Source organism: Bos indicus x Bos taurus, chromosome 29 (genome assembly GCF_003369695.1).
Source record: "Bos indicus x Bos taurus breed Angus x Brahman F1 hybrid chromosome 29, Bos_hybrid_MaternalHap_v2.0, whole genome shotgun sequence".
Lineage (NCBI taxonomy): Eukaryota > Metazoa > Chordata > Mammalia > Artiodactyla > Bovidae > Bos > Bos indicus x Bos taurus.
The window spans coordinates 11,239,120-11,257,642 of record NC_040104.1 but is presented as its reverse complement, the minus strand read 5'-3'; the positions used below and the strand labels follow the sequence as shown (position 1 = coordinate 11,257,642).

General features: G+C 49.2%; 2 protein-coding genes across 14 annotated transcripts; one reads left to right on the top strand and one right to left on the bottom strand.

Annotated features, from left to right (window-relative positions):
- Window positions 1-21: 21 nt before the first annotated feature.
- LOC113886453 (cytochrome b ascorbate-dependent protein 3) lies at window positions 22-11,796 on the bottom strand. Of its 9 annotated transcripts, XM_027532656.1 has the most exons (7): window positions 11,193-11,331; window positions 10,976-11,046; window positions 7,612-7,810; window positions 3,636-3,844; window positions 2,864-3,018; window positions 1,984-2,140; window positions 22-930 (listed from the first exon to the last, which is right to left on the bottom strand). In XM_027532656.1, exons 3-7 carry the CDS (start codon window positions 7,793-7,795, stop codon window positions 838-840), a joined length of 798 nt encoding a protein of 265 aa, XP_027388457.1. In that variant the 5' UTR covers window positions 7,796-7,810; window positions 10,976-11,046; window positions 11,193-11,331; the 3' UTR covers window positions 22-837. The 9 variants fall into 9 exon arrangements, with proteins under 9 accessions (XP_027388457.1, XP_027388458.1, XP_027388454.1 ...); XM_027532657.1 differs by lacking the exons at window positions 10,976-11,046; window positions 11,193-11,331 and adding an exon at window positions 11,409-11,501; XM_027532653.1 differs by lacking the exon at window positions 10,976-11,046 and having other exon boundaries at window positions 11,193-11,402.
- On the top strand, window positions 11,651-17,525 carry TMEM138 (transmembrane protein 138). 5 transcript variants are annotated; one of them, XM_027532662.1, is made up of 5 exons: window positions 11,651-11,909; window positions 13,667-13,907; window positions 15,120-15,291; window positions 16,570-16,645; window positions 16,922-17,525. In XM_027532662.1, exons 2-5 carry the CDS (start codon window positions 13,780-13,782, stop codon window positions 17,032-17,034), a joined length of 489 nt encoding a protein of 162 aa, XP_027388463.1. In that variant the 5' UTR covers window positions 11,651-11,909; window positions 13,667-13,779; the 3' UTR covers window positions 17,035-17,525. The 5 variants fall into 5 exon arrangements, with proteins under 5 accessions (XP_027388463.1, XP_027388459.1, XP_027388461.1 ...); XM_027532658.1 differs by having other exon boundaries at window positions 11,821-11,909; window positions 16,570-17,525; XM_027532660.1 differs by lacking the exon at window positions 13,667-13,907 and having other exon boundaries at window positions 11,827-11,909; window positions 16,570-17,525.
- Window positions 17,526-18,523: the final 998 nt, after the last annotated feature.

Genomic DNA, 18,523 nt, shown 5'->3' with positions numbered 1-18,523 from the left:
TGTCATTTCAGCACAGAAGGCTTTGATTCTTAAAAATACATTTAATGAAAATCAAGCCTCATAAGTCAAACGCCTACCCACGTGGAGAAAAGGGAGAGCTGGTCTTGTGACCAGAGTGCCTGGCAGTCATCCCAGTGCCTTTGGAGGGTCTCAGCCGCTTGGGAGGTTCAGTCACAGCCCTTTGGCCAGCATCTGGCCACGTGGGGTGGGGTGGACAGTCAGCCTTGTTGCCATCTGCCACAAATCAGGACACCAGGTGTCCTGCTGCTTGTCACCTAGGCACAGCAGCATGGAGCCTGGGACCTGGCAGGGCCTGTGTGCAGAGGGCAATGCCACCCCAGTCTCTCACTGGGAGAAAAGCAACACCTCACACTTGTGTCACACCAGAGACTTGTCTGCTAGGCAAGCAGCCATGGAGGGGTGGGAGGGGCAAGTGAGGCACTTGGATGCTCAGCAAGGGATGCCCCTGGGGGTGGCCATGGCTTCCAGGGCTCTGCTGGGTACAGTGCACCACAACGCTGGCATGTTTCATGGTGAGCAGCAGAGTGAAGATGGCTGGGCAAGGGCCCTGGTGACAGCCCAAGGCTGATCCCACCTGGGGCCAGGCAGCCGAGCTTGGACCCAGTAAGGGAAAAGGAAGGAGGTCTGCTACTCCAAGGAGCTGGACAGGCTCTTCTCAAAAGAGCAGGTCACGTAGGGCTGTGCGGCAATGACAGGCATGTCAGTCACAGGGAAGAGCCAGGATCCAGGCCCCAGTCGCAGCAGCAGCTAGCAGGACACACAGAACACGTGGACACAGAAGGCAGCAACGGGAAATGAGGAGCAAGCAGCCAGCCCTCAGCTTCTCTTCTGCAGAAGCGGCTCTGCCAGTCCCCGCTCTCCTTCCAGCATCACCTCTGGCGTTCCCGCCCGGCCTCGTGTCCTGGTGGGCTGGATGGGAGGTTACAAGAGCAGATGCAGCCTGGCCGGGGCAGCAGCCTCAACTTCGGGGGAACGCCAACGGAAGCCCTGGCTCCCCCACTCTTCACAATGTGGATGGTACTCAATTCCCAGCTTATCTGAGTCCTCAGGATTCCCTACCACATCCTTAGGGGTATGAGGGGAAGCGAACTTGACTTCATACAAGCAGCAACAGCATGAGCAGCCAGGGCAAGGAGGCCAGGGGTAAACAGATGACCTGAGAATTCAATGCCAAGAAGGGGCAGAGAAGCCAAAGCCACCAAGGAAAGCACGTGGGCAGGCTATGGGAGAGCAGGCCCACCCAGAGGCAAGGGGAGACCGGGGCCCACAACCAGCGAGAGCAGAGCTTCGGGAAGGAGTTTAGACTGCACACAGACTGCTCCTGGGAGTCCCTTCCTGCTTCACTCCCTGCCACGCAACAGGGCCTGGAAAGACAAGCAGGTGTCAAAATGGCCTCTGACCTGCAGGAGTCCCGCCAAGCCTGAGCTGCTCAGACAGACCCCAACCTGCAGGGTGAGCCCCAGTCCACCCACCACACTTTTCAAGGAAGCCCCAGAGTCCCTCAACCGACACACTCCATCCCTCAGGTGCCTGCATGGCTGAGAACAGGCAAAATGTCCCAAGCCCTCAACCGGTCACCACACACCCACGAGGAAGGCTCCCATCCCACTAGATGAGCTCTGAAGCTGGAGAAGCAGAAATCAGCATACCTCCTCCTCACACTACAGCCCTTCCTTGGGGAAGGTAAAGCCACACTTCCCCGTGAGACCACAGCCATCTGGGGAGGGGAGGAAGCCCCTGCTCCCCCAGCGGACAGGGCCCTAGGAGCAGCTGCACTGGCCATGACAGGAAGCGCTGGGTTCACTCTGGTGCTCCCCATCAGCCAGCCGAACCCCACCTTCAAGCTACTTGTTTCCCACCACGTTACTGGGTTGGTCTTCCTGGCAAAGCCCAAGCCTCTACTGGCTGACCCCTCGGACCCGGCCCTACCCCAACCTGCAACAGGAGACCAAGACCCCATACCTCTCTCTCAGCCTGCATCCCTGGCTCTGGGCGTTTCCAAGATGAAGCCAGCAGGATATAGAGCACCAGCAGCCCGAAGACCACCACCAGCATCCCAGCGCAGTTTGCAAAGACAGCCTCACTGGGCAAGTTGGAGTATGTCTTGGTGCCATTTTTCCTGAGAATGACAAAACAATGCGGGCCCTTGAGAAACTTTTCTACCTGTTTTTGCCCAATGTGGGACCCAATGCCACTAACAGAGGATAAGAAAGACTTCCCAGGGCCCGCTGCAACCTGGAATATTAACATACTTTCTAAGTCTCTGCCATGACTAGTGTCTGCAGAATGCTGTCTACCCTTGAGGAAGCTGAAGCTCCCAGACATGACATGAACTCGTCCTGAGGTACACAACTAGGAAACGGCACAGCCAAGATCTATACCCAGGTCTGACCTCAAATCTTGTCTGCTCTTCATTGCACCCCAACTCCCTCCCCAAATGGAGAACGGTAGTGGTTAGGTGTACGAGCTCTAGTCCCCTAACTCAAAGCTCTGCCACTTACTGGCACATTGCTAAACCTCTCTGTGCCTCCGTTCCCTAATTCATACGTGGCAAGGACAACATTACCAACGCTATAGGGCACTTGGAGGATTAAATTTGAGACGTTTAGAATAGTTTCTGCCAGAGTAGGTTCTAAATCACTTTGATGCTGGGTAAGTATTTGGCGACCAGTTTACCAATCTCAGCCTAAAGAAAGATGAGTCCATTACCTTCCAGATCAGGAACGAGCTCAACCCCAAAGGCTTCCCTCCCTCAGACGGGTCCTATGACCCATCTTTTGAAGACCCTATTCCTGCCCCCTACCTTACAGTTGGAGGTCCCACACACGCCCCCCCCACTCACAAACTGAAGAAAAGCTTCTCGTTAATGCCAGAAACAACAGACGCAATGGCCAGAGAGAGAATGGAGGCTCCAAAGAAGACGTGGATGGGTTTCAGGAGGCTGCGCAGCCACATGGATGCCCAGGGCAGCAGGAAGACTGAGAAGCCCAGGAACCACTGTGGACACAGGAAATACCTGACTGTATTGCGTGTGACCAAAGGCATGCCGGGTCACACCGCCCGTCAGCACCCCCTGCTTGCCAATGAACCCTGGCCCCTCTCTCACAGCTCAACCCTCCCGCCAGGCACTGCAGCCTCCTCCCTGTGATCTGACACAAACAGGAATGTCACATACATGAAAAGCCTGGCTACACCCCCACCCTCCCGCAAACCCAGCCCTCCTCATTTGTCTCTGCTTCCTTCCTATCCTGGCTCACAAAACTCCCAATTCATACATGGCTACAATCAGGATGTGGATACTACTGCTCAAATTGCTTCTGGTTCACAGAAAAGGGGAGTGGAAAAGGTGACTTAGAGTCAGCCTGGTACGTACTGTGATCGAGTTAGCTCAGAGCGCTCCAGGACCACAGTGGGTGGTGTGAGGGATGAGAATGGAACAGGGTGAATGGGAGAACCACCAGCCTCCCAGAGCCCCTCCAACTGCCAATCCTACAGCATGCGCCCTGCCACACTGTCTCCAGGCACTGAGCAGAAGGAAGATTTGGTGCTGATGCGAGGGAAGCCCCAGCCGGAGTAGGCAGCCAACGGGAACCCAAGGAGGACAGAGTACCCACCTGGCAAGCGAAGAGGAAGACGGTGGTGATGCCCAGCCAGCTGTGCAGGGAGTAGAGGTGGGGGATCTTTGCGTGGTTGTGAAATTCAAAGACCGCGTGCAGCCCCAGCACAGTCAGGAGGAAGGCCAGCAGGTGCATGGCTGCGTGGCCGGATTTCCAGGGCAGCCTGGGCCCTACCCATGACTGGGGCAGGCGGTAGACCAGCGATGCTGTCGGAGAGAGCAGTCCCAGGGCTCGGCCTCTTCCCCTCTTGCTCATCCAAGCATCAGGGGAGTCACCCTGCCATGATCCCAAACAGCTTCCCAACAAGGAGCAGGAAGTGCTAGGACACCAGTATCAACTCTCCAGCATCTTCCATCCTGGCATCACTTCTAGTGCAGCCATCAGCCATGAAGGGGGAGAAGGGACCATGATAAAGGGGAGGGGCGGGAGGAGGGAGAAACTAGGAGTTTGGGATTAGCAGACACAGACTACTACATATAAAATAGATAAATAGTAAGATCCTCCTGGGTAACACAGGGAACTATATTCACTATCTTGTAATAAACTATAATGGAAAAGAATATATGTGTGTGTGTATATATATACACACACTCTATATAAAACTGAATCAGTGTATACTGGAAACTAACGTAATTTATTTATTTAAGGCTTCTTTCTCTCAATACAGTTTTATTTTTTTCTCTGTAGAAGTCTTATGTGGCTTTTGTTAATTTATCCTAGTAAATCAACTATACTTCAATTTTTTGGACTTCCCAGGTGGCTCAGTGGTAAAGAATCCTCCCACCAATGCAGGAGACGTGGCTTTGATCCCTGGGTCAGGATGATCCCCTGGAGAAGGAAATGGAAACCCGCTCCACTATTCTTGCCTGGGAAATCTCATGGACAGAAGAGAATGGCAGGCTACAGTCCGTAAGTTAGTGACTAAACAACAACAGTACTTCAATTTAGGAAATTCCCTGGTGGTCTGGACAGGGAAGCCTGGCATGCTGCAGTCCATGGGGTCACAAAGAGTTGGACACGACTGAGCAACTGAACTGATGGTATAATATATGCCAGGTGTATGCATTTTTATATACAGGTTGAAAAGCAGTATCACATTCATTATTTCATCTAACTGGAAGAACTCTCACAACTGAAGTGAGCTGTCAAGGACACAAGTTTTAAGGTTAGATAACCGAGGTCCAAATCCCGGCTCCACCTCTCAGCTACCTGGCATCTTCTTTCTAAATCTCAGTTTCATCTGTAAAATGGAGACAATAGAGCCCACCTCACAAGCTGTCATGTATGGAAATGAGAGTTGGACTGTGAAGAAAGCTGAGCGCCGAAGAATTGATGCTTTTGAACTGTGGTGTTGGAAAAGACTCTTGAGAGTCCCTTGGACTGCAAGGAGATACAACCAGTCCATTCTAAAGGAGATCAGTCCTGGGTGTTCATTGGAAGGACTTATGCTAAAGCTGAAACTCCAATACTTTAGCCACCTCATGCTAAGAGTTGACTCATTGGAAAAAACTCTGATGCTGGGACGGATTGGGGGCAGGAGGAGAAGGGGACGACAGAGGATGAGATGGCTGGATGGCATCACCAACTCGATGGATGTGAGTTTGGGTGAACTCCGGGAGTTGGTGATGGACAGGGAGGCCTGGCGTGCTGCGATTCATGGGGTCACAAAGAGGCGGACACGACTGAGCAACTGGACTGAAGAACAAAACAGGATGATATCATCAAGTACACAGGGCAAGCTGCTATTTATCAATGTCACTGTAATTCCCATTTTAGAAGTGGAGAGAGGAAGACTGACCTGGGCCCCAAGCCCAGCTGTGAACACACGGGATAAGCAAGGCTGGTCCGGCAGGAGTGAGCAGATCCCTCATGTCGAGACCTGACTGTGCCGTGAGGGGCTTCACCTTCCCACTTCCTAGAGCATGCTTGGCAGGCTACCACTCACAGGACAGATCCAGGCCACTGCCTGTTTTTGTGAATAAAGGGGTTTTTCTCCTTATGACTGCCTGAACATCATTTATTGAAAAGAACATCTTATCCCACAGCTCTACAGGGCCACCTTTCCTCACCTGTCTATTCACTTATCATGGCCACACTGTTATTAATATTACTCAAGGATAGTTGATTTACAATGTTGTGTTAGTTCCAGTGTGCAGCAAAGTGAATCAGTTATACATATATATGTATCTCCACTCCTTTTTAGATCCTTTTCCCTTAAGGGCCATTAGAGAATATTGAGAAGAGTGCCCTGTGTGATACAGTAGGCCCCTCACTATCTTGATCACAGCAGCTTTATAATAACCCTGACTAGATGGGCAAGTCAGCTCTCCAACTGTGCTCTTTTTCAAAACTTTCTTGATCAATCTTGGCCCTTTGCATTTCAAGATAATTGAATTGTCAGTTTTCACAAAAATAAGCACTGAGGCTTTGGAATTAAAATTAACCTATGAAATAATTTCAGGGGAACTTAAATCTTTTCAATGTTTAGTCTTCCAGACTACTTACACAGTATATCCCTCCATTTATTTAAGGCTTCTTTAATTTCTCTCAATACAGTTTTATATTTTTCTCTGTAGAAGTCTAATGTGGCTTTTGTTAATTTATCCTAGGTAATTAATGCTTATGGAGACTATTATCAATTAAATCATATAATATTTTAAATGACACTAATTTTTAAAATTTTACTGGTATTTTCCAGTTTTATTGAAATATAACTGAAATACAGCACTGCATAAGCTAACAGTGTGGAGCATCATGGTTTGCCTCACACACATCATGAAATGATGACCACAGTAAGTTTAGTGAACCTCCATCTTCTCACACAGATTCAGAATTAAATAGAAAAAAATTTTTTCTTGTGATGACAACTCTGTGGATTTACTATCTGAACAACTTTCATATTTAACACACAGCAGTGTTAAAAACTATATAGATCATGTGGTACATTATATCCCTAATACTTATTTATCTTAAAACTGGAAGTTTGTGCCTTTTGATGACCTTCATTCAATTCCCCCTCCCCTCCACCCCTCACCTCTGCTGCTGCTAAGTCGCTTCAGTCGTGTCCGACTCTGTGCAACCCCATAGATGGCAGCCCACAAGGCTCCCCCGTCCCTGGGATTCTCCAGGCAAGAACACTGGAGTGGGTTGCCATTTCCTTCTCCAGTGCATGAAAGTGAAAAGTGAAAGGGAAGTTGCTCAGTCATGTCCGACTCTTTTCGGCCCCATGGACTGCAGCCTACCAGGCTCCTCCATCCATGGGATTTTCCAGGCAAGAGTACTGGAGTGGGGTGCCATCGCCTTCTCCGGACCCCTTACTCCACAAATCTGATCTCTTTTACTCTTACTATGAGTTTGTTTGTTTTTGAAATATAATTGACCTACACAGCACTATGTTACTTCCTGTTACATAACACAGTGATTCAATATTTCTGTACATTTCAAAATGATCACTGTGACAGTTATGATCTGTCACCAAGCAAAGATATTATATAATAATTAACTCTCATTTCCACACTGTACCTATGACTCATTTATTCTGCAACTGGAACTCTGTACCTCTTCCTCTTCCTCACCTATTTCTCTCCTCCTCCCACCACTATAAATAGTTTTATTGGAACATGGCCACACACGTTTCTGTGATGTCTCTGGTCACTCACAAAACAATAGCAGAGCTGAGTAGTTGCAATACAGATCACAGGGCTTGCAAAGTCTAAAATATTTCCTACCTGGCCTTTAACAGGAAATGTGCAAACCCCTGCCTAAGAACATCCATGGAGCTGCCCTTCTCAGATGTCTCAGTTCTCAAGACTTCTTCCTCCAAATGTCAGCTGGGCCCAGAGACAACCCACCGCATCCCATCCCTCCCTCACAGCCCTGAACCTGACAGTAACAAAGGCCAGGATGGACAGGGGGAGCGCTGCCCCACACGGGCCTGGGCCCCACCACGTGTCCGCTGCCGACCTGTACTCACCAGCGCTGTAGAGCACCACCATGCCTGTAACCATGAGCACCGGGTGCCAGTTGAACATGAGCATGCTGCCATCCCAGGCGAAGCCACCATGCCAGTACCGCATCCAGTAGATGGTGAAGAGGATGCACATCGAGCCCAGGGAGCACAGTGCCAGGACAGACAGGTAAAACCATCCCACGGCCATTCTGACCAGGCAGCCCTAGAGGAAGGGGAAATCACACACCCCTGCTGGCTCGGGTGCACCCCACACCCCAGCCAGAGGAGGTAACATTGACCTTGTTCTTGGCCGGAAGGGTGGTTCCCCTGCCATCAGCCTGGGCACTGTCCCATGAAGCCTTGATGGCATGCTGGACCCCATCTCTGGTTATGAACAATGAGTGAGAGTGAGGTGCCACCCCAGCACCTGGCAGTGTGCAGTGCAGCCAGCTCAGCCCCAGGGCTGGCCCTGGAGAGAGGGCTCCTCTGCAGTGGCCGGATGCTGAGTCCAGAGCCCTAGGATGGGTGTCCCCTCACAGGACCAGAGGTAAAGAATTATACTTCCACTCCTCACAAAAAGAAAGGGCAGAAGTCAAAATCCAGGCTAGATAATACAAATGCCCAAGCCTTCCGTTCTAACATAAAGAGGCAAAATTCACAGTCTCCACACTATTATCAGGCCACCTGGGAAAAACTGTTATAGGATCCCACTTCCACAGCAGAGTTCTTCCCTAGATAGTGACCTCTACCCATGGGAAGGTGAGATGGGGTCTTCGTTCCAGTCCCCATACTCCACATCTTGAATTGGACAAAAGCCTGTAGCTGGTCCCTAGACCTACAACTTCTGCTTTCTCTTCTCTAGGGAAAGTCCAGAGGAGAAAAGAGGAAGCAAGAACTCATGATCTAGAAAGCAAAGAATTTATTTTGAGGTTTCCGCATATACCTGATAACTCAGAAACCAACTCTGGTTTCAGGCATGGTGAATGCCTAGCCCCCTAAGCAGCTGCTCTTAAAAGCCAGGCAAGTGGGCATGAGGGTTGGCAGGCAATCTGCAAAGCCACAGGATGCCCCTGCTTTCAGCATGAAAACAGCTCTCAAGGCAGGCACACTGTCCCTGAGGAGTCAGGCCAAGGTGACACATGGCTTCCGGAACTTGAGGTTCCTCAACTGGAACCAGCTAACACAAGAAGAGGCCCCTAAAATTGCCAAGAACTCCCAAAGAGATAAAACATTTGACCCTCACTTTTATACCCAGTGACAAGCTGACAGAGTAGTGGCCTGGACTCCAATTCTTAGGCTCTGAGGCTCCTTGAGCAAATCACTTAACATCTGAAGGACTGTCTTCTCATCCGAAAGAAAACCATGGCAACAGGATGTAACTTACTGAAAGGCAGCTATGAACAGACATCACACCACAACCTTAAGACACATGATTGATCCCATGTTCTCCTCTTGACAATCCTGTGAGGGGTTATTTCCATTTCAAACCCCATGTTTTTAATTTGATCACAAGTTGCCAGAGGATCAAGTGAGAAAATACATTAAGGACATTGTAAATTATTAAAATTTTCTTAGTAGTATTACAGCATTTCATCCTAACTACTAACGAAACCCTGAAGCCCATGGCTCTTATGGCCGCCCAAGCCTCTCAGTGGTCCCGATTCCATGTCGTGCCAGCTGTCTCGATGCCAGGTGTCCACCTAACCAGAAACACCTGTGGAGCTCTCACAAAGGGATCCAGGGTGGCAGAAGTCTCTGAGAAAGCAAGATTTGAGTGCTGGGGGGAAAATAAATATAAGCTTCCAGGAGGTTAGAGGGAGAAAATCATCCCACTTGCTTCCTGGAACCTTTTGGACTCAGCTGCTAAACTCAGCAATTTGCTACCCAGCCTCAGAGGTGTCCCCTTCGTTCCTGTAAGAGCAGTGGAAGTTTCAGGTCACCAGATGTTCAATCACCCCCCGCGCCAGGGAAGTGTCAGCACAAACGGGCTCCCCATCAGCAGGCTCTGTCCATTGGCTAGTATCTACTTTTAAATTTGTTTCCCTTTGTAAGAGGAAAAAAGAAAATATCCAAAAGGGACCATACCCGCCCCCCTAGAAGAGATCCTGGATTACTGCTCTGGGACAGACTTGGAATAGACAATAGGGACACTTTCCTGACAGACTGGCTGGAATGTTTTACTGCTCAGAGTACACAGATGAGCCCTCCCTCTGCTTGAAATGGAGAGCAAAAGGAGAGAAAAAGAACACAGTGAAAATTGCCATCCAAATGCTAAGACTATCTTCTCATTTATTCCAAGAGAGTAGTATGTGCTAAGATTTCAGGATGTGTGCAGGCTCCTAGTCTGCCCGCACTTGTAGAGCCACATTCGAAGACAAAAGTCCGCAAAGTCCTGTAAAGTGTGAGAATAGTAAATATCTTAGACTTTGCAGGCCATATGGTTTGTCATAACTGTGCTATCAACTCTTGATATACTGCAAAAGTAGTCATAAACAATACTTTCACAAATGTACAGGCTGTGTTCAAAAAACTATGGACACTGAAATTTCAGTTTTTATATCATTTCCACGTCACAAAATATCCTTTTCTTTTCAATCACTGAAAAATGTAAAACCCATTCAGGCCAGCCAGATTTGGCCTGTGGGTCATGTTTGTTGACCCTGATCTAAGGAGTTGTACTCTCCAACCTAAATCCCTAAGCAAAAAAGATTCTCCCAGGCTGCACTAAAACAGATCAAGCCCTGGGGCAGAAAATGGGTATATCCTACTCAGCCCTAGTCTTAGGGAAACCCACAAGCACTTAGAAGTTTAAATAGATCAAGGCATAGGAAGGCTGTTGGCTGCTCTCCCACTTTTCAGATGAATGGTGGGGGGCTTTAGGAATCTTGAGACCCAGCGTTAGAGCTCAAATCCTTAATTTTTATCTTACAGATTAAAAATACTGGGGCCCAAACTATTAAAGTGACTCGGCCAAGGTGAGTGGCAGGGCTGGTAAAAGACTCCAGGTTGACTCCCCCCTCGGCTCCAAGGACGCCTCACTTCCAAACGGAGCTTCCTTAAAGTCAGGGACTCAGGAGTGAGAGGCCTTAAATACCAGGCAGGAAATAAATAAGCAAGGCCCTCCTGAGCGGCAGAGTGATTACAGGGACGCCCTTCGCACGGTGCTCTGGTCTGACCCAAGTGTCCAGAAAAGGGTTCTAGGAACCCAGGGGCTGATCCTTGACTCGCCCGCCGCCGGGACCACCTTGGTCCCAGCTAACCTTGGCATCACCGACTCAATGGAGTTTGAGTAAACTCCGGGAGCTGGTAATGGACAGGGAGGCCTGGCGTGCTGCGGTTCATGGGGTCGCAGAGTCGGACACGACTGAGCGACTGAACTCAACTGAACCTTGGGTGAAAAGGTAGGCTCCGCCTGCTGACTGCGACTTCTGAAAAGTTTTCGTGCTTTACAACCACCACCTGCGGAAGGAAGAGCATGGAGAATGGTGTCCATTTCCTAGGAGAGAAAACTTAGAGAGAGGGGTCGTAACAGCGCGAAACGAGGTAGTAGCAGAGCTAGCACTCGAACCCAGGTCCCTGAACTCCCAGCCCGGGCTGTTTCTCACCCCCGAACCACAGTGGGACGCAAGGGGACTGGGGTCTCCGAGACCCGTCTCTTGCCAACCCGCGCCGGAGCCGCTGCTCCCGAGGCTCCTGAAAGATGCAGTGACAGACTCTCGGCAACACTCTCGACCACCAGGCACCGCTGCGCTACAACCGAAAAGCTAGGGGCGCATTGTCCTCTTATAGGCGCGTATACTTCCGGTCGCGCGCGTGGCCACCTGGGAAATGAAGTCCCGGATCTCGGGGGTCTCCAGCTCTCGGGCGCCAAGGCGCTGACCCCCAACTCCAGTTCTTCGGCGGGCGTTTCTTCCCTAACCCCGAGGTACCGGGGACCAGGAACGCCGTCACGGGTCGGCCCTGTCCTCACCCTCAGCCCCACGATTCCGCTGAAGCGGAAATGTTCGGGCCAAGGCGAAGCCTCTGGCCAGGGGCTGGCCCTCCGCAAGGCGGCGCGCGGGGTGAACGGGAGGCCTTGGCCGGATCTAGGAGCCCTGGAACAGGCCACGGCGACGCTGGGAAGGCCTGGAGAGAGGCGAGCCCAGGAAAGCGGGGGCCCAAACATGGCGGCCGAGTCGGCCATAGAGCGGGAGAGAAAGCCGAGGACAAGCGTGTAGCACGGCGCAGGCTGAGCCCGCGTCCGCCATCTACTTCCGGAGTTTAAAGCCGGTTTCCGGAATCCAGGGTGGTATCCCCATGACAACCGACGTTGGGCCTCTGAGGTGAGTCCTTGTTGAGGAGTGTGTAAAGAGGCCAGAAGTCGGAATTTCGTTGTTAATTGCTTTGGTTTTGGTTTTTCGCTAAGGCAGTCCCATTTAAAAGTGGGTTGGGACGGGTGGGGAAAATTGCTCTGCTCTACCGAGGGAACGCGGCGAATAGGGGTGAGAAGACCGAACTGCTTCATTACCTTTCGAAATCACCGCTACGCTAGCCCTAGATGATGGTCATCCTTCCCTGGTGATGGCGGTGAACGGTTCTTTTTAACGGAGCCTCACAATAGCCTTCTGTGGCGGCCTGTGAAGTAGCGGTTAAGGGCAAGGGCTTTCGTATCACACTTAGTTGTGAATCCTGGAGGAACGGCCTGAACTCTGACACTGTCCTTGCCTGTAGAATGCGGATAATTCTTTCCCATCTTGCAGAGTACTTTCGAGGACTAAAGGAATTTATCTTGGTTGACAAGTTTATCATGGTGTGGGTACATAGGTGATACTATCAGTGTTATTTGATGAATAAGGAAACTCGGCTCAGAGAAAAACCACATTGTACATCCTCAGTGGGACTTCATTAGGTGAGGTGGACGAAGTTCTGCAACTTCTCAGAGCCTCTGTGTAAAGTGGGGCTATAAGCATAATAACAGCTAGTTCTTAAAATGGATATAGGATTAAATAAGGAAGTAAATATGCAGAGTTTGTAAAGTAACATTTTACAGATGTTGATTTAGTCATTCTGTAACACTTCAAAACATTTTGAAATTTGCTTATGGATTTGATCCAGCTGGAGAGGGTCATAGGACAACCCCAGAGCAGCTTCTTTGTCTTGGAATAAATGAAAATAAAGGCCCAGCTTCCCTTACCTGGTGCCATTGTGTCGCTACCATAATCTTTAACGTTAGAAGAGCACTATTTCCTCTCAGCTTTTTCTGCCTAAACCATTAACCACTTCTCTGCCCATGTTTTTCCTGCCTGTGTGCATGCTCAGTTGTGTCTGACTCTTTGTGACCCCATGGACTGTAGCCACGAGGCTTTTCTGTCCATTGAATTTTCCAGGCATGAATACTGGAGCGGGTTGCCATTTCCTCCTCCAGGGGATCTTCCCAACCCAGGGATCAAACCTACGTCTCCTGCATCGGCAGGTGGATTCTTTACCACTGAACCACCTGGGAAGCCCTTTCCTGCCTAGTTGCGTGTAAACCTGTCAGTTTTGTAAGAAGCAGCTTTGTGCAGTAGTTAAGCCCTCAGACTCCAGACCCAGACTGCCTCGATCTGAATGCTAGCCCTGCCAATTACTAGCGATATGACGTTGGACAAATTGTTTTACCTACCTGGGCTTCAATTGTCCCCTCTATATAATGGAGAGAGTAATAGTGTGTCTTCCACCTCAAGGGTAATGGAGAGATTTAAATAATGTTCTGCTTAAAATTATAAGTGAAATACAAAGATTTGCTTCTGCAATTAGAATTATTATCGCTATATGACCAGACAGTCACTTTGTGTATTTTCCCTAGATTCCTTTGGACTCAAAACTGGTTAGAAAGAGCTCTACATTTAGAGGGTTCCAGGCACGGAGACAGGTTTGAGGGTGAGGGTCCCTGGAAGGAATGACTAGTTGTTTTTTGTTGGTGGTTTTGTCATCAATGTATCACAAGCACCTAGAATGGTGCCTGGCATATAGTAGGTCCTAAGTAAATATTTATTGTACTGTTGAATTTCTAACCTCTCTTTCTCTTCTTTTTTTTGGCTTTAACCGACCCTTGTCTTAGAGCAAGGGAAGCAGCTGCCTTTCTGAAGAACTCAGTGCCTGGGGGAGGACCAGTAGTTGTTTTCTGAGGAACTGTGGAATGTGCCCTTGGAGGCACAAGAGAGCAGAAGGAAGATGCTCCAGACCAGTAACTACAGCCTGGTGCTCTCCCTGCAGTTCCTGCTGCTGTCCTATGACCTCTTTGTCAATTCCTTCTCTGAGCTACTCCGAATGGCTCCAGTCATACAGCTGGTGCTCTTCATGTGAGTGGGACTGTGCAGCTCAACCCAATCATTTCAGAAGCCCCGATCAGGGGAAATAAAATTGCAGTTTGTCTTGGGTACTCCATGGTCCATAGACATGTCACAGGATACACTGTTTTGATACTTCTGCTTTGATATACTTCTAACAAGGGTTTGGGACACAGGAAGCAATGCACATAGAAAAAGAGAGTCAGATTGTTGACACTGTCATTATCTCCGTCTGTGAGTAGAAAGTGTCTTACAGTGCCATGAAACAGGGTTGCAAAATGTCAGATAAAGGGGTTATCAGGGACTTCCTGGTGGTCCAGGGGTTAAGACTTGGCATTTTCACTGACCTGGCCCTGAGTAAAAATAATGGGTTTTTTTTTGGCTGTTCTGGGTTTTCATTGCAGCACGGGCTCTCTAGTTGCCCTGTGGCATGTGGGATCTTAGTTCCCTGACCAGGATTAAACCTGCATCCCCTGCACTGGAAGACAGATTCATAACCACTGAACCACCAGGAAATTTCCAGAATAACCATATTGATAACATATATGTATCCCAGAGGATGGAAGCTATTGTCATTTTTCGTCCACAGTGATTTTTAGTCTCCATGAGGCAAGTTCTAAACAGAAAACCACAATTTTAGACCCTGTCTTCACTCAGCAGATGTTCATCAACCTACCAGACAGTGCTGTAGCTGCAGTGGTGGACCTGACAAGTTCTGTTTGATGGGATTTCCATTCTAGTGGAGAGAGACAACAAACATTTTAATAACTTCAAATAGTAATAAATGTTACACAGTAGACAAAGTATGTGGAATGGGGAGAAGAAGGTAGTGGGGTGAAAGAAAAGTTTCTGAAGAGGGGACATTTGAACCAACACTTGAATGGCACTAGGCACCAGGTTATTTGGGTGCCTGTCAGGTTATTTGACAGGGCTGGCATTTTCTGGATACAGGGAGGAAACTAGCTGCTTCTCACAGGTGCCTCGGAGGCTTGTTGAGTTGGGAGTGTCAGCAGGAAAGCCTTGTCCGTAGACTGCAACTCAACTGATGGGACCAACAGGTAGCGGGTAGTTTTAATTTCATGTCACTTGGGGTTCAAAACCCACACTACCTCTGGGGGGTTTCAGAGGCAAGGACAGACCTCATGGTGTCCCTCAGGACTCAGGGCCAACTCGGGTGCTCCCCAGGCCTCCATTTGGCTGTCCTTTTGTTTTCCATGTTTGCAGCATCCAGGATATCGCAATCCTCTTCAACATCATCATCATTTTCCTCATGTTCTTCAACACCTTCGTCTTCCAGGCTGGCCTGGTCAACCTCCTCTTCCATAAGTTCAAAGGGACCATCATCCTGACAGCTGTGTACTTCGCCCTGAGCATCTCTCTTCATGTCTGGGTCATGGTAAGAGGGAGGCTCTGAGTCCTTGGAGGACTTGGAATGTTTTATCTGTGGGAACCCAGCATCTCTGGATGTTTATCTCACAGAATCCTTGATAAGAAACAGGTGAAATGAATGTAGTCCAACCTGGAGCTCGACACATGAGAATTTCATAAGGCACTTTTTCTCAACCTTATGTGTTGAAGAACAGCCTTATCCAGGAGTCGAGGGGCACTTGTGGAACATTTGATTCATTTTGCCCCTGAAGACCTGCAGGTTAAAACAGGAAATTGAATCTGTACCATCATTAGCTGTTTGGGCAGGTGCGTGTTGATACAGGGTATCCTTAGGCATCAGTGTCCCATGGGAAATAGCCAGGCAGGAGTGCCACAAGTCTTCTGCTGTGTCCCCATCGCTTACATTAGGAGAACGAGCCTCTCGTTCTAACATAGTCCTCGAAGCCTGTGTTTTTGTGGTTTCAGATTTCTTTTTTGTTTTTCATGTTTTGTTTTGTTTTGTTTTTGCCGTACCTAGTGACTTATGGGCTCTTAGTTTCCTGACCGGGGATCAAACCCATTCTCTCTGCATTGGAAGTGCAGAGTCCTAACCACTGGGCCACCAGGGAATTCCTTCAGATTTCTTCTGCTCCACAGATTCTTCTCTGTGGGCATCTCATGTGTTTCTTTGCACTCATTTAATGGAACACATTAAAACCTCAGGGATCCCCAGGCATTTCTTTACTAAAGGCACCTTCTCAGACTAAACCTCCCATTAGGTTGCCCTGTGATTCCCCAGAGAGAACAAGAACTCACAGGGGAGAAGAAGCACAGTGCCAAAGTCTCAAGGTGCTTCCCAGAGAGGATTGTCTCTGCTCAGGTTCCTAGAGCCAAAATAGTCCTGGCTTTGTACTGTGAAGCTGCTAATCTGATTAAACCCTGAGGGCACCAAGCCTTTATCTGACAGGAACCAAGCCTCAGATTTCCAAGGCAAGACACTGACCATGCTGAACTCCTGAGATAATGTGTATCATTTCTCATTGGCCAAGGCAATGGGATGAAAGGAAATAAATGGCTTAGTTCAGACTTACTCCCTCAGGGTTAAAAGAATTACTTCCTCTGCAGCAAAACACAAGGGGACTTGTTGAAGCTTGTTTGAGAAACACTCCTTTGGCTGTGGAAAGAAAGAAGACGATGAGATTAGCCCGATACTAAATGAAGCAGCATCTCTGCAGCTCACCAGGCTGGAGATGTCAGGGCCTCATCTGGCCATTCACTTTTCTCTGTCTACTCTTGTCTCCTTCAGAACTTACGCTGGAAAAACTCCAACTGCTTTGTCTGGACAGATGGACTTCAAACATTGTTTGTATTCCAGAGGTTAGGTAAGAACCACAGCAACCTCAGGCCTCACTTTGGCCCCATTTGTGGCTCTGGCAGCGAGGGCCTTGATCCTGGCTTCCCAGCCCATCACAACCAGCGTGAGATGAGTGGAACAGCCATGCCAAGACCAGGAGAGACCACTGCCCTCTGCCCTTTCTGGGAGTCACTGGGAAATCATGGGACAGGGCCCCTTGGCCTCGTCTGGTCGTGTTCTTCCCCTGAAACACTCACTCACTCAGGTGCATCCCTGACTCTTCTTTCCTGTTTATTTTCCACAGCGGCGGTGTTGTACTGTTATTTCTACAAACGGACAGCTGTGAGGCTGGGCGATCCTCGCTTCTACCAGGACTCTTTATGGCTGCGCATGGAGTTCATGCAAGTTCGAAGGTGACCGTTTTCTGTCACATCGATGAACGCCTTTCCTTCCTGACAGAAGTCACACTGGGGGCTCTGCAGAGGGGGCGGTTGGCCCTGCGTGCTAGGAAGTAGCTTGACATTCCGAGGACAGGCCCCAGCCAGCCAGTGTGCAGCAGGTGAAGAGGAGGCGCCGCCCTCCAGCACCTTAACGCGTCCCCAGTGCAGACTCCTGAATGCCGTCCCTTCCCAGCCTCCTGCCACAGTCCCACCCCCGTTCCCTCCCGCCCTCTGCCTTCTTCCTCACTAAGGGCTCTGTGGCTTTTCCCAAGGGAACTTTCCACTGACCCTAGTACAGGAGCAGCTCCCAGCCCCGCCTCTGTTTGCACTGCACACTAATGATTGAAGGATGCAAAGAGTGACTTTTCTGGGCTCCTGACTGAGCACACCTCAGACATTTAGATTTTATACCCAAGGTACTTTTTTTTACATTGTATAAATAGGAAATAAATTCTTTTCCATAAATGATGGAGTCTCTGCCTTGCTCAGTCCCTCTGCGGTTAAGAGGGATGCCAAGTCCTAGCCTAGCCTAGCCTTAGTGTCTACTTGGTCCAGTGGGCAAATTGAGCCACAGAGAAGATATGGGTATTCTTCAATCCCATTGTCAGTACAAGATATTTTTGCAGAAAAGATGTGATCTGATGCCCCACCCCCATCTCTGGAGTTTCAGACTTCATGTTTAATTCAGTCTTCCCCCGTCAGAGCCCAGAACTGTCCTCGGGAGAGTGAAATGTTCCCTAGCCTCTTTTGGCAAAAGAAATCTTAAACACTGGTGTGCCCGTAGTATCAGTTTTCTGTTGCTTAGAATAGTTGCGTGTAACAGACCCACCACCACACTTCAGTGCATGGCTCTTGAGTTGAGGCTCAGCTCATCTGACTGGGTTTGGGTAGTTTCTGCTGGGCTTACACATATGTCTGTGGTCAGCTGTGGGTCAGCCAGGCAGCTGTCATGATCTTGAGATCATGGACTTCTGGCTAACCTAGGCTGACCTCTGTTAGAATGACTCCGCTTCACATGACTTACTGTCCAGCAGGCTTGCCTGGGTTGGTTGACTAGACAGTGGCAGAGAAGCAGGAGATCAAGCTATAGGGAGCAGCCCCAGTTCAAGCCTCTACTGTGTCTCTTCAACTCCCATTGGTCAAAGCAAATCATGTGACTGAGCCCAGTGTCAGAATGGGAAAGCGCTAGGACGTTTCATGGCAAAAGACAAGGGTGCGGTCATTCCGCCCCACCAGAAAGCTGCCCCATGAAACTCATTATTCAGAAGTACTTTGGCCCAGGAGTTGGCAAACTTTTCCTGTTAAAGGTCAGATAGTAAATATTTTAGATCTTGAGGGCCATGTGGCCTCTGTTGCAATTACTCAACTTTGACATCAAAGCACAAAAGCAGCAGAGATGAAACTCAGATGAATGACCCATGACACAAATATTTTGATTTTGTTTCAACCACATATAAATGTAAGTC

Bases quoted from the DNA above. Each gene is read 5' to 3' on its own strand.
- LOC113886453 (XM_027532647.1), bottom strand. From the start codon at position 11,770: ATGGCCGACTCGGCCGCCATGTTTGGGCCCCCGCTTTCCTGGGCTCGC. The intron at 7,811-11,408 runs GTGGCCACGCGC...CCCTTCCTCTAG, and splicing joins TCCGGGACTTCATTTCCCAG to GGCTGCCTGGTCAGAATGGC. The intron at 3,019-7,611 runs GTGAGTACAGGT...CTGTGTCCACAG, and splicing joins GGTGGTGCTCTACAGCGCTG to TGGTTCCTGGGCTTCTCAGT.
- TMEM138 (XM_027532658.1), top strand. From the start codon at position 13,780: ATGCTCCAGACCAGTAACTACAGCCTGGTGCTCTCCCTGCAGTTCCTG. The intron at 13,908-15,119 runs GTGAGTGGGACT...CCATGTTTGCAG, and splicing joins ATACAGCTGGTGCTCTTCAT to CATCCAGGATATCGCAATCC. The intron at 15,292-16,569 runs GTAAGAGGGAGG...TGTCTCCTTCAG, and splicing joins CTCTTCATGTCTGGGTCATG to AACTTACGCTGGAAAAACTC.